The sequence below is a fragment of the Camelus bactrianus genome, chromosome 18 (assembly GCF_048773025.1).
Source record: "Camelus bactrianus isolate YW-2024 breed Bactrian camel chromosome 18, ASM4877302v1, whole genome shotgun sequence".
NCBI classification, from domain to species: Eukaryota; Metazoa; Chordata; class Mammalia; order Artiodactyla; family Camelidae; genus Camelus; species Camelus bactrianus.
Window position 1 is genome coordinate 26,062,514 of NC_133556.1, and position 13,609 is coordinate 26,076,122.

Consider the following 13,609-nt stretch of genomic DNA (forward strand, 5'->3'; position numbering starts at 1 on the left):
CACATTTGGAAACAGCATTCCAAATGCCTGCTGAATGACTTATGAGTGATGACGGAGGCCAGGGTACCATGCAAGACTATGCAAAGACATCTTCAAAGGGCTGAAAGAAAAAAAACCCATTAGCCCTAAATTTTATATCTACAAAAATATCCTTCAAAAATTGAGGGTGAAATAAATTTATTTTCAGGTAAAAGCTCAGAGAATGCCTTGCCAGTAGACCTGTGATTTTAAATGCTAAATAATAACCTTCAGACTGAAGGAAAATGATTCTCATTGGGAAGTTGGATCTACAGGAAGAAACGAAGAACAGTAGAAACAGCAAATAGAGCTTGTTTTCTTCTTATTATTTACTTAAAACCAACTGACTATTTAAAATAATAATAATAATCTTGTTGGATGAGGTCTAGTACATGTTGAAGCAGAAGATATGAAAATCACATAGGAAGGGGGGGGTGAGTAAATGAAAGTGTTTTTTTTGATTGGAGGGAAGCCATAGAAGACTACAGGAACAGACAACTCTTCAAAGGAGTTTTGCAGTAAAATGGAGCTGAGACCTGCGTAGTAACTGACAGGGAAATGGGATGAAGGGAAATGGGACCTTTTTTAAGATGGGAGAAGTACAGGGTTTTTTGTTTTTGTTTTTTTTTTTTTCCCTTTTTTCTTCCTCCCCTCCCCCACCCTTTCCCCTAAAAGGGTTTTTATGTGCTGAGGATGATCTAGTAGAGAGGGGCAAACTGATGCCGTAGGTCAGAGGGACTTCTTGGAAAGAAGTGCTCCAACAAGCAAAAAAGAAGGTGGGTCTCGTTCGGAGGTGGAGGGATTGGTTTTTGATGTCAGCAGCAGCCAGAAGGCCAATCAGTGTTCAGACACTCAGCCATGTTCATAGGCGGATGTGTTTCAGGGAGTGTGTGCAAGTCTCTTGTGATGGGTTCAGTTTTCCCAGGAGAGTAGGAAGCAAGTCATCAGCTGGGAGTGAGGATGGGGAAGGTGGTGGTGGAGTTTTGAGGAGAGGAAAGCGGGAGTGGCCGACTATGGAATTACAGTAGGATTGCCCAGCAACATGAGTATCCCGTTAAGGCTGGTGGTCATTACTTAAAGGGACACAGGTCAGCGTGGTCATGTGCTTTTCTTCCCCAGCCACTTTCAACTCTCGGGTGCACATGAAGCATAGGCAGGGAGTTGGATTTAACCCAGGTGATGGTTTTGCCAACAAGTACAATAACGTGAGTGAGGGAAAGAAAGCGTGTGTACAGGGCAGCATTTGTGACTGTTGACTGTGGAATTTAAGCTGGGTGAGAGGGGGAGAGAGGCATCTAAGAGGATGTGGGTTGGTTGAAAGGGATATTATGGTCATGCACTGAAGGTCCACAGAGAGTCGAGATATTGTTGAAGCCAGCGTATTATAGGGAATGAGAAAAAGAAATTGGACGAGGCTCAAGAATGGAGTGAGCACCTCCACCATGGGCTCCCACCTTCATCCATCTCCTCTTCATCGCACCTTCTTCTACCTCAGCTGCTGCAGCTGCCCCAGCCTCACTTGCCCGCTTCTCTGCGGTGGATCAGGAGAGCTCTTCCTTGGATATTGACACACTCACTCCCTTCCTCCTTCAAGTCTGCTCCAATATCATTTTCTCAGCTAAGCCTGCCTCCATCACCTTATTTAAAATTGCACCTGTCCCCACACTAACACTCCAGATTCCTATTGCTTTTCTGCATAGTGTTTAACACCTTCTAACATATGCTATAGAATTTAATCATTAATTATATTAATCTTCCGTCTCTGCCTACTGGAATGTAAGGTCTGCAAGGGCGAGGACTTTTGTTTTGTTTGCTGTTGCATTCCAAGTACCTAGTACAGAGCCTGGCACATAGTGTTTGCCCAGTGAGTATTTATGGAATGAGTGAATAAACCTACAAAAAACATAATTTTTACTCCGGTTGGTAACAAGACATAGATGCACTGTTTGTATTCAGCATTAATCTGGAGGTTCTAGATGGCAGTATATAACAGGACAAAGAAATGGAAGTCATAAGCATTGGACAGGAGAAACAAAATTTCACTTTTTAAAACATGTGACCTGATGGCCTACATAGACTATCCAAGAGATTCTAAGGTGGGGGAGGGTATGGCTCAAGTGGTAGAGCGCATGCTTAGCAGGTCCTGGGTTCAATCCCCAGTACCTCCTCCAGATATAAATAAATAAATAAATAAACTCAATTACCCTCCCCCTCATAAAACAAAAGAAAAAAAAAGCAAAACGTGTACCAATTGGTGTGGACAGGAGATTCTAGAAAAAAATTACTAGTGTGATTAAGAACTAATAAGAGTTTAGTAAATTCATTGGATCAACCAAAGATGTGCAGGGCCAATTATAAAACTTTGCATGACAGAAGAAAATTCAAATAAATGAACAACTATACCATGTTTGTGAATAGAAAGACTCAATATTTCAATATTTGAGAAATGTTTTATTACGGAAATTTCAAAATACACAAAAGTATACAGAATCATATAATGAATCCTCAAGTGCCCATCACTCAACTTCTGTGACTATCAATTCTTGGCCAATCTTGTTAATTTCTTTTTCCATCTACTCCTCCCAGGCATTGTATTATCCCATCTACAAAGATTTCAGCCTATGCCTCTAAAATATTAGAGAACTATTTTAAAACATGTAACTGAAACATCATTATTACACACAAAAATTTAACATCAGTTTCTTAATATCATTTCTTTACCAGTCAGTATTTCAATTTCCAGTTGTCTCATTATTTTAATTTATTGGAATCAGGGTCCATACAACATCCACATGGCAATGGGTTGTTATGTTTCTTAAGTCTCTTAACCTGCAGGGTTTCCCTTCAACTACATTATGTTTTTTTTTTTTCTTTGAAATTTATTTGCTGAAGAAGTCCAAGTTGCGTGTCCTGCAGAGCTTTCTGGAGTTTGGATTTTGCATAGTGTTGTATGATATGCTCCTCTGTCCTCTGTTTTGCCCGCTAATTGGTAGGAGAACTCACTATTAAAAAAAATTTTTTTTTAATTGAAGTGTAGTTGATTTACAGTGTTAGTTAGGACTCACTATTTTTAAAATGGCAATTCCTCCCAAATTAACCTACAAATTCAATGCAATTCCAATAAACTATTAAATTCTTTTATGGTCCTGGAAAAACTTACCCCAAAGTTCACATGGAAGAGTAAAGGGCCGCGAATAGGCAAGACAACTTTGGAAAGGAAGAGGAATGGTGGAACTCTCCTTACTAGATATCTTCAAATTTGAAACAGTGTAATAGTGGTGGGGGACCCTTAAAAATGTAGGATGTTAGGGGTGCCCCTATAAAAAAAGACCCCAGAGAGCTCCCTCACCCCTTCCACCATGTGAGGACACCATGAGAAGACAGCCACCTGTGAACCAGAAAGCATGCTCTCACCAGACACCAAATCTGCTGGCTCCTTGGATTCGCAATAGCCAAAAGGTGGAAGCCACGTAAATGTCCATCAGTGGATAAATGGATAAACAAAGTGTGATATATAACTACCATGGAGTATTATCCAGCCTTAGAAAGGGAAGAATTTCTGATAAGTGCTACAACAAAGATGAGCCTTGGAATGGTAAAGCACCACAGATGAACCACCTAGAATGGCAGTGGCCGGGAAAGGGCAGGAAATGGGGAGTTATTGTTTAATAAATACAGTTTAAGTTTGGGAGGATGAAACAGTTGGGTGCAGATGTCATATTTAGGTGAACCATACTAAATTGTCATGGGGGGTGGTCAGAAACAGTCACATGTTGGCAATTTCTTTTGGCTCAACTCAATAAAAATACACATCTTACATGGTAACCGTATACACCAACTTCAGGAAAGTCGTAACTTTAGGGGAGAGAGACAGGAAATGGGAGCTTTAGTTCTATCTCAGACATGTAATTTCTTAAATAAATAAGTAAAATAAAGATCTGAAGCTGATGTGGTGAAATGTTACTGTCACCTACCTTAATAACGTAGACATGAATGTCTATATATTATTGTCTGTGATTTATTTGAAAATTTTCACAAATAAAAATAAAAGCAGTGAGTGGGAGAAGAAAAGTGAGTCGAGCCAGTGTAGACAGCTCAGTCAAGCAGCTTGCCTGGGAATGGAAGAGATGGGGCAGGATCAGGTTTGACTGTGGGACCACGTGTTTATGGAGGAGTCCCTGGGGGAGGGGATGAACAATTAAAGGTACAGGAAAGGCGACGGTAGGAAGCTACCCCAAGTCCTCCAGGAGAGAATCGGGGACCATTCCTGAGAAGAGGAGTGCATGAGGAGGGGCCTGAGTGGAGAGAAGGTTGTGGCCTGTGTTTGGGACCCCCTGGGGTCCGAGGCAGGAGGGAGCTGAATGTGCACCCGGAGCCTGAGTTGAACATTCCTCAACTCTCCCCCATCAAGTTCCTCTCGTTCCAGTTCGGCTTGTGAATCCGGGTCTCCGTTTTCTTCCTGCCAGCTCATCCCTCAGCCTCCACTTGGGAAATCCCAACTACATCAAATCCAAGCCCCCAGGACCATTTCTTTTGGTGCCACCAAGCAGATTCCTTTTTCACTCTCTTAACTGGACCCCTGACTTGTTCCTTTCTGCTGGGAGCACCAGCCTTTCTCCCTCCTTCCTTGTCCCTTTTCCTTCTTCCCAAATCAACCTGTTAAGAACCAGCTTGGTGGGGGAGGGCAGAGCTCAGGGGTAGAGCACATGCTCAGCACGCACGAGGTCCTGGGTCCCATCCCCAGTGCCTCCATTAAATAAATAGATAAATACTTAATTACCCCCCCCAAAAAAATTAAGAGAAAAAAAGAGAAGAACCAGCTTGATTGAGAGAGGGTTCACATACTATATAATTCACCCAAAGTGTCGATTTCATTAGTTTTTAGTATGTTCAGTGTGGTGCAACAATCACCATCAATTTTAGAACATTTTCATCACCCCAAACAGAAACCCCATATCCTTCGGCTACCATCCACTCTCTCCCCCTCTCTCCAGCCCCCCAAAACTGCTGACCTACTTTCTGTCTCTATGGGTTTGCCAATTCTGGATGTTGCATATAAATGGAATCATACAGTATGTGGTCTTTGGTGACTGTCTTCTTTCACAGAGCATCGTGGTTTTCAAGGCTCATCCATGTTATAGCATGTGTCAGTGCTTCATGCTTCATCTGGCTGAATAATATTCCATCGTGTGGCTAGAACACATTATGTTTATCCATTCATCAGTTGATGGATTCAAATGGACTTGTCTCAAGAAGTCTCTTCTGATGTATTTCTATCTCTTGCTCCTCTGCTGGCTATTGAGCATTCCATAAACGGGCTTCCTTGGTGACAAGGCCTCTGAGGCTGGAAAGAGCAGGCAGCCTTATGTTTGCAGTCTGGCAACCCTTAGTGGCTCTCCTCTGAGCCTTGTTTCCTCATCTATAAAATGAGGACAATGATATCTCCTTCCAGGATTGCGGGAAGTGCTGATCCAAGTGGAGCATGTGGCAGAGTGGCCTGGCATACAGAAGGCGCTCAGTCGTGTTGGATCTCTTCCGTCTGTGTTGGCCTTGATCCCAAGCTAAGGGTAGACAGGCAGGAACCACAGTTTCTTCCTTGCTATTCCCCCATCAATGTCAGACCAAGGGGAGAAGACATAGAAAGGAAAGAAAAAGCAGGGATTAGGAAAAGAAGAGAAACTGAACAAAATGATACAAATGAGATAGAAGAAGGAACTCTTGAGCAGGGATGTTTTAGGGTTGAGCTTGGTGAGTGGTTTGGCATTTGAAGACTTGTGTTTCAGATCCAGTCCTGGCACGTCCATGTCATTTACCACTGAGTCATAGGGACGGGTCCCCTCAATTTCCCCCTCTGTAAAATGGGGCATGATCTATGTCATAGCTGCCCCTTGGGGGGCGATGGCATGAGCTCATGTGCCCACTGCTTTGTAAACCACTCACCCAGGGACCCCAGAGCCAGATGGTGGCCCTACTGACCCAAGGCAGGCCCTGCCTGAGGCCTCTCAGTGACCTGACACATTGTCCCCTCTGTGGAGGAGTGGCCTGGAGCTGCCTCAGGCTGAAGCCCATCCTTCTCAGTGTCCTGAGGCCTCTAGGACTCAGGGGAAGCTGACAGAGTTCATTCATTCATTCTTTCATCAAATTTTGAAAACCTACCTCTTGCAGGACACTGTACTATGACTAAGACCTGGCCCTTGCCCTCAAGGGGCCGGCAGACTTCTGGCAAGAGGGACACACAGGCACATTCATATACAGGATGCTACTGGCCCTGTGTTACTCTGTGACTGCAAACACCTCCTGCCTTCTTGTGCAAACTGACTTCTTGAATGCTTCTTTTTATGATTTCCAGGGCTTGCTCTCTGGTCTCTTTGAATATAATAGGGGTTTCTTTCTTTATTCTTTGCCCAAGATATTAGCATACTGGCAATGCCCTCAGGAGATTTTCAAGGGATTCTGATGGATAAATAAAAACACGAAAGATGACAAGAAATGATAGTGTGTGGTGTGTGGTATGCCCTCCCAGAAGTATGCCCACAAGTGCTGTGGGAGCCCTAAACTGGGCCAAGAGGGCTTCCTGGAGTAGGTAATATTTGAGCTGGGTCTTGGAGGATGTGTTAGAGTTTGCCAGGCATATGTATTCTCAGCACAGGGAACAACATTTGCAAAAGTACGAAAGGGTCTCAATGGTGAGAACTTCCTAGCAGCTGAGTGGGTGTGGGGGAGTGAGGGTGGGATGGAAAACGGAAGGGAAGGACGCAAGGGGGGGGGGCAGCCAAGATTTTGAACACTATAAATAGAAAAAAAAAGTAAAAATATCACTCAGTCTTGACACTTGAAGACAATAACTCTTTTGACGTACATATATATTTAAAACAGACTATACATGTTTTTCCCCCCAGACTGTATCTATCTATCTATCTATCTATCTATCTATCTATCTATCTATCTATCTATCTACCTACCTACCTACCTATCTACCTATCTAATCTATATCTTTCTTCCTTTTTCCAGGAAGTTAACTCTGGTGCTGCGTGGGGAGAAATAAGGATTGCAAGGGACACTTAAGTGGGAAGCTGCTATCTAGCCACCCGGGAGATGCGAGCCGACTTTGGGGCAGTGGGATGAGGAGGAAGAGCCGTTTGCACAGGTAAAGGACCAGGGGAGGCAGGTTGGTTGGTGGGTGGAGAGAGAGGGAGGAGCCGGCGCTGACTCACAGGTTTCTGGCTTAGGAAATAGGTTGTTGGTGATACCTTTCAGATAAGGACTTCGGATGAAGCGCCTGGCAAGTTTTGAGAAGCAGATAAGAAACTGAGATGTGTGAACACCTTAGATGTGGGGGGAACTGGGAGTGAGTGGCCGCGCGGACCAGTCACCCCGGGACCCCACACCTGTCTGGAGCACCTGCGGGGGCCAGGTGATCGTCCGGGGCGGGGAGCGCACTCAGACCGTCGAGGTCGTAAGCCCTGATGTAATAAGGGGCCTTCTGGGCCTGATGCAGGCTGAGCGCGGCCAGCTGGGGGGCAGCGCTCACCACCTCCCGGTGCAGGTGGGGGTGTCGGACCTAGGGCCCCGTCACATCGGGCTGGGGAACAAGGGCTCAGGAGTCTTGCGTCCCCCTCACTTTACATGGGGGGAGTTCGAATCCCTGCCCTGTCGCTTCCTGCCTCAGTTTCCCCATCTGCATCGCTCTCAGACGGACCCGGCAGCAGTCTGTAAGCAGAGGACACGACACATCGCTGGATCTGGCGAGGAAAAGTGGCCAAGCCTGACTACCGAGGAGGGTCGCGGGGCAGGGACGTGAGGAGTCAGGACCCCGCGGAGTCGCCCCGCGGGACAGGAGGGCCTACCCGCGCCGACTCCGTGCCTGGGGGCCCGGCTCGCGGCCAGGCCGCAGCCCTCGAGCTCGCCGCCCAGTCGCCGTCAGAACAAAAGTGGCGGCGGTGCCCGGCGTCCCGCAGGCCCGGCCCTAGCTGGGCAGCCCAGCCTCCCCACAGCGGGGCTGCACCGAGCACAGCGGCCGCGCCTTCGGTCCTTTCCGCCCGAGCGCGCTCGGCTCTTTCCGCCGCGGCCGGCGCAGGTGGAGGGGGCGGGGCGGGGGCCGTGCGTGGTGACGCCGCGGGGGGGTGACGCACCGGCGTGCCCCGCCCCCTCCCCCTCCCCGTTCAGGCTCTGGAAAGAGAAGAAAAAAAACTTTCTTTTTTTTTTAATTGAGGAATCAACAGCCGCCATCTTGTCGCGGACCCGACCGGGGCTTCGAGCGCGATCTACTCGGCCCCGCCGGTCCCGGGCCCCACAACCGCCCGCGCACCCCGCTCCGCCAGGCCGGCCCGTTCCGCCCGGCCCTCGGCGCCCGCTCCAGCGGCCCCGCTCGCCTCTCGGCTCGGCCTCCCGGAGCCGCGGCGGCGGCGGCGGCAGCGGCGGCGGCGGCGGCGGCGGCGGCGGAACGGGGGGTGGGGGGGCCGCGGCGGCGGCGGCGGCGGCGGCCCCGCTTCGCGCATTGTTTTTTCTTACGGCGACGGCGGCGGCGGGCCGCGGGCGGAGAGCGGAGCCCGGAGCCCCCCGGTCGTCGGGCCGCGAGCGAATTAATTAAGTGGGGCGCGGGGGGGGGGGAGCGAGGCGGCGGCGCGGCGGCGGCACCATGTTCCTGGGGACTGCCTGAGCCGCCCGGCCGGGCGCCGTCGCTGCCAGCCGGGCCCGGGGGGGCGGCCGGGCCGCCGGGGCGCCCCCGCCGCGGAGTGTCGCGCTCGGGAAGCGGGCAGGGGATGAGGGGGCCGCGGCCGGCGGCGGCGGCGGCGGCGGCCGGGGGCGGGCGGTGAGCGCTGCGGGGCGCTGTTGCTGTGGCTGAGATTTGGCCGCCGCCTCCCCCACCCGGCCCTGCGCCCTCCCTCTCCCTCGGCGCTCGCTCGCGGCTCGCGGCTAGCGCTCGCTCCTCTCCCCTCGCAGCCGGCCGGGGCCGGCGCCGACCCCCGCCCCGGAGCCCTCGCCGGCCCGGCCGCCCGCGCTCGGGGCTGTTTTCGCGAGCAGGTGAAAATGGCCGAGAACTTGCTGGACGGACCGCCCAACCCCAAACGAGCCAAACTCAGCTCGCCCGGCTTCTCGGCGAATGACAGCACAGGTGAGGAGGGGGCCGGGCGAGGGGCAGGGGCCCCGGGGGTCGCTGTCAGCCCCACCCGGAGGTTAGTGCCGCCGGAGGACCCGAAATCGACGGCGGGCGTGCGGGGCCCCTGGAGCGGCGGCCGGCGCAGCCCCTTTCCCGGGACCCCCGCCGCAGAGGGGGAAGTTTGTCGAAAGACTGTCATGGGGCCCGAGTAGGGCGGCATACGCCCGGGTGCATTCAGATCTCCCGGAGTTGATGAGCCCTCCTCGCGTGGAGCCCGAGTGGTACTTCCAGGGAGGAAAAGTAAAGTGAGTGGAGCGTGTTTATTCTGCGTGGTACTTCCATACGCCTCCGTTCGCCGTCGTGTGTGTCCGCACACGCGTGGCTGTCTGGAGGGATGACAGCGGAGGGTACGTTTGCTAGTGAGAGAAGGAAATCATCCAGCCGAAAGGGGACCCGAAGTGTTTTCGGAATCGGTAACACATTCTCAAGGCTGCGACCAGAAGGCACTCATAGCAGCAGGCCCGCCTATGAGTTACGACTTAGAAGTTTCTTGGAATGTGCTCCTTGGGAATATGCTTAGTAGTTATTTTGAAAACTTGTTGGTCACCTAAGTCATTCCACTTTTCACAGCCCCAAACTTAGTTAGCAAGATGTCATAAGTTGCTGTGGTGTGTTTAATTTCACGTGTTAACTTCGGAAGAAAGTTAAATAGCATATTTCATCTAGGTTGCAGTCTCCATGTGAGCTTGTGTTGTTTCTACCGTGTAGCAGAATTAAAAAGTTATGTTAAGGAATGTAGGAATTAAAGTCCCCCCCCCAATTTTTTAAAGTAGGATACTGAATAAATCATTCTTTCAAACAGCTTCCCCAAAAACTTTCTTAGGTGATCGTATCAGTTACCTAAGAGAAGTATTTTAGTTCTCTGTTTCTTTAGTAATCCTAGGTTGTTCTGGGCTGGTTCATGGTAGCATTATGAACTAGCTGTATTTCCTCTCAGAGCTCTCCTTTGCAATAAAAACTTGTGCGCTGCCGCGAACGAATGGATCTCCAGCGCAGCTTGCATTGCTCTACTACAGTCTTGCAGTCGCAGCATCTGAAAATCAGTTTCTAATGAATGGGTCCAAACTGAATTATATTGCTGCAGCAGTGCCTTCAGATTTGCAGTAGACACACACAGCTGTTCAACTTGTTCACATATTTCTGTGACTGACCACTAGCATTTTTCTCCTAGTTGTTTAAAAACCTGTTTCTACTGTTGAAACAAAACTTGAATTTTGTGGCTTCAGTTTTAATACAGTTTCTGACTAGTAGTTAATGTAGAAGTGAGATAATTTTTAAAAAATAAATCATAAGGAGATTCTTGTCTAGTTGAAATGAAATTTCACAGTGGAGAGGAGTCAGTGGCAAGTCATGTCAAGTAACTAATACTGCTCTTTTTAAAAAATTGATGAAGAGTTGAATTTGATGTTAATTTTGTAAAAATCAGCTCACCAGAAGTGAGAAATGTGGAAACAACCATGATTTAAATACCCTGATTTTACAGCATGAGAAAACTATAATTTTAGTGCATAGTAGATCTCTTTTGCTTCATTAGTCTTGGCACTTTTCAGTGAAAAATCTCTAATCATATGAAACATAGATCACACTCTACAAGTTCAGCGTTGAAGCTTGTCCTTTGAAACTGGTAACTTTTGAATGGCTTTGCAGCTTTGCTATTGTTGAATGAGGTTATTGTAGATTTTGTTTTATAAAGAGGTACAAATTAGTAACATGAGACTTACCAGAAGGGCTTGTCCCACTGTATACTTTTAGCAGTTTTCAAGATAGCGCCCAAAGGATGGCTTTTTTGACAGTTCCATTATTGGATGGTCAGATATTTACTTTATGTGCTGCTAATCACAGCAAAGTTTATCAGAAGGGATTTTCTACTTCTGACCACTTTTTCCCCTTTCCTATTCTGATCCTTGTAAAGCACTGGGGCTCTTTTACTTTTCCAAATGTTCAACAAAAAACTCAGTTTTTAATAGCTGTGTTTAAATAATCCAAAGAATAAATTCACCATTATATTTATATCGGGTCCTTGGTTGCACATTCATCGTCATCACGTTATTGCAAGAGGGTCTGTTAGTGTGGGGGGGGCCGTGGACAGGATCATCATCGAGCATGTTAAACAAGGTACAGCCTTGTCTCTGGTAACTACTAGTCTAAAACAGATCTTAAGGATGTATAGCAAAGCAAAGAAAGCACTAAAGGAATTACATTGCACACAATCAAAGGAGTGATGGCATTTGGTTAGATGGAAAAGTGAGGAGAGACCTGGGAATAATATTTCTTGAGAGAATAAACCTCATTTTAGTGAGGGGATGTTTGTTTCTGGCTTCTAGGGTAAAATTGGACCAGGCAGAGCAAGGTGTGTTCCCTGCTTATGTGATAAAATTTGAAGGGGGCGGGGAGCACTGTTCATGGGAAGAGCTGAGGGGTTAGGAGGAGGCCTTGGTGGCCTGAGAAACAGAAGTGACTTGGATTGCCACGATGCAGCACATATCTCTGGGGACTGGCCTGTGGAGCCATCGGTGTCAGCTGAGTGTGCGGGGAAGGCAGTGAGCCCAGAGAACAGTACATCAGATGCTGGGGAGTAAGTAACCAGCTAGGATGCTGCCTGCAGGGCGCTTGCAGTCTAGCAGGGGGAGCACTGCTGTACATACACTCCAGTGAGGTTGGTGGCCTCTTTGATAAATGCCATCGCCACCAGTGACAGAAGGGACAGGTCACTGCAGGCTGGGGAGATCATGGAGGGTTTCTGAGGAGAGCGTGCAGAGGTGATGCCAAAATAGGGAATGCACCCCAAAGAAAGATATCAAGGGGAAGAAGGAAAAACGGTACTTTTCCCCCAACCCAGGCTTTTCTTCTGGAGTGGCGCAGAATTTGATGGTATCAGATGTTGTTGAAGTAGCATTTTCTTGTTTTACATTGAAGGCATAAATGCTTTCTTACAAATGTCATCTTCCTTTACTTGGCACCCTTTATAAGAAGTAGGACTTAGTGTTACCAGTGTATAGCTAGTTGTGTGTTTTAGAAACTTTTTATTTAATACGTCCAAATTAAAACAGCATTTTCGTGTCTTTTAGCAGCAGAGATTCATGATTTAGCAGTGTAGGAGAAATAAATATCTAGGCAAGTAGGGTTTTCTTGGTCAGCTTTATTGAGGCCAAATTTACATTCAACAAATAGACTGTAAAAAAGTTTTTTAATGCTGTCTTCTGAAAATTGAACATGGGTATATTTCATCCTGTGCCCTAAGCAACTGTGATTACATTTTATTACATAAATGTAATATGCAATAGAAAACTGTACTTACATGCAATAGAAAACTGTACTTAAAGAAACTTGGTGTTAAATAAGGTTACCAAGCAAAATGCCTTTTACAATAAAATGATGACATTTTACATTTATGTATCAGAGTGCTTTTCTCCCCATCACTTCAGTTTGGTCCTCACAGCATCCTGTGAAGGTAGGAAGGGAGGATACTGTTCCTTCCAATTCGAGGTAAGGAACCAGACTTGATAGAGGTGATCTGCCCAAAGTAACGTAAAAGGTGAAAACCAGAACCAAACCTAGATCATTAAAGTAAATAGTTCTGTATATTCATTATGTAAATCTACATCCATAAAATGGGATTTACTTGGATCATGGACCAGGAGACTGCATTACTTAGCAAGTTTCAATAGTGTCACTCCAACAAGTGAATTAAGTTCCTATGGGGAAAGTTTGTCAGCAGCTATGGAGGGAGACGGGAATGTGTTCTTCCTATCAGGGGCCTGGGGCAGGGACTCTGCCACTTCCATCTCTTTCTGATGCAGCAAGTGTTACCTGAGGCCTACACTATGTGGTCTCACCTTCCTGTTTATGACAGTGGATAGTTCAGGACCAGTCAAGTTATTTTTTTTACTGAGTTCTGGCTAAATAGGAAATGTGAGTTTTTGTAGAGACTTCTAGGGCTGGGGCTTTTCATGACTTTGCTTTTTTTGGTAGAAGAATAGAGATTTTTGAATAACCATGAGAAGTGTGATAACAGTGGCCCCGTTTGAAGTTCCTAGGGAAGGCGGTAAGTATGAACCCCACCAAGAGCACCTTCACAGTGGATCAAAGAATTGAGAAGCATTCCTGTTTGGCGTTTGAATTTGACTCTATAACTCTTAAATGTGATTGGAAATGACTTATAAAGAGGCTGAGGCTTTATCCCACAGCTGGAAGTTGATGCTTAGATTGTTAGCCTGTGTCTTTACAACTTTTAACTTGTGCCACTGTAGTTATGTGACAAAATACGCGGTTACTTGGGGCTACGTAAGTGCCAACTTTGTATGTTTACTTAATGTGTTTGAAAACAAAATAGTTAAAAATGATTTTGCCGAAGTATGCCTTCCCTTGTTAAGATGAAATGTTCCTTACTGTTAGTTGTTCAAGATTAGGAAAGCTTGCTTTAAGCCACTT

At 47.2% G+C, this 13,609-nt stretch overlaps 1 protein-coding gene and 1 long non-coding RNA gene across 2 annotated transcripts in view; one reads left to right on the top strand and one right to left on the bottom strand.

Annotated features, from left to right (window-relative positions):
- Window positions 1-4,843: 4,843 nt before the first annotated feature.
- On the bottom strand, window positions 4,844-8,385 carry LOC141573923 (uncharacterized). The gene is made up of 2 exons (XR_012500384.1): window positions 7,866-8,385; window positions 4,844-5,617 (listed from the first exon to the last, which is right to left on the bottom strand). It is a non-coding gene; the product is annotated as an uncharacterized LOC141573923 (long non-coding RNA).
- A 62-nt stretch (window positions 8,386-8,447) lies between these two features.
- The window catches only part of CREBBP (CREB binding lysine acetyltransferase), a 118,209-nt gene continuing 113,047 nt past the window's right edge, over window positions 8,448-13,609 (top strand). Inside the window, exon 1 of the mRNA XM_074346399.1 lies at window positions 8,448-9,133. Coding sequence (XP_074202500.1) covers window positions 9,049-9,133 — 85 coding nt within the window. The 5' untranslated portion in view covers window positions 8,448-9,048. The remainder of the gene's footprint in view (window positions 9,134-13,609) is intronic.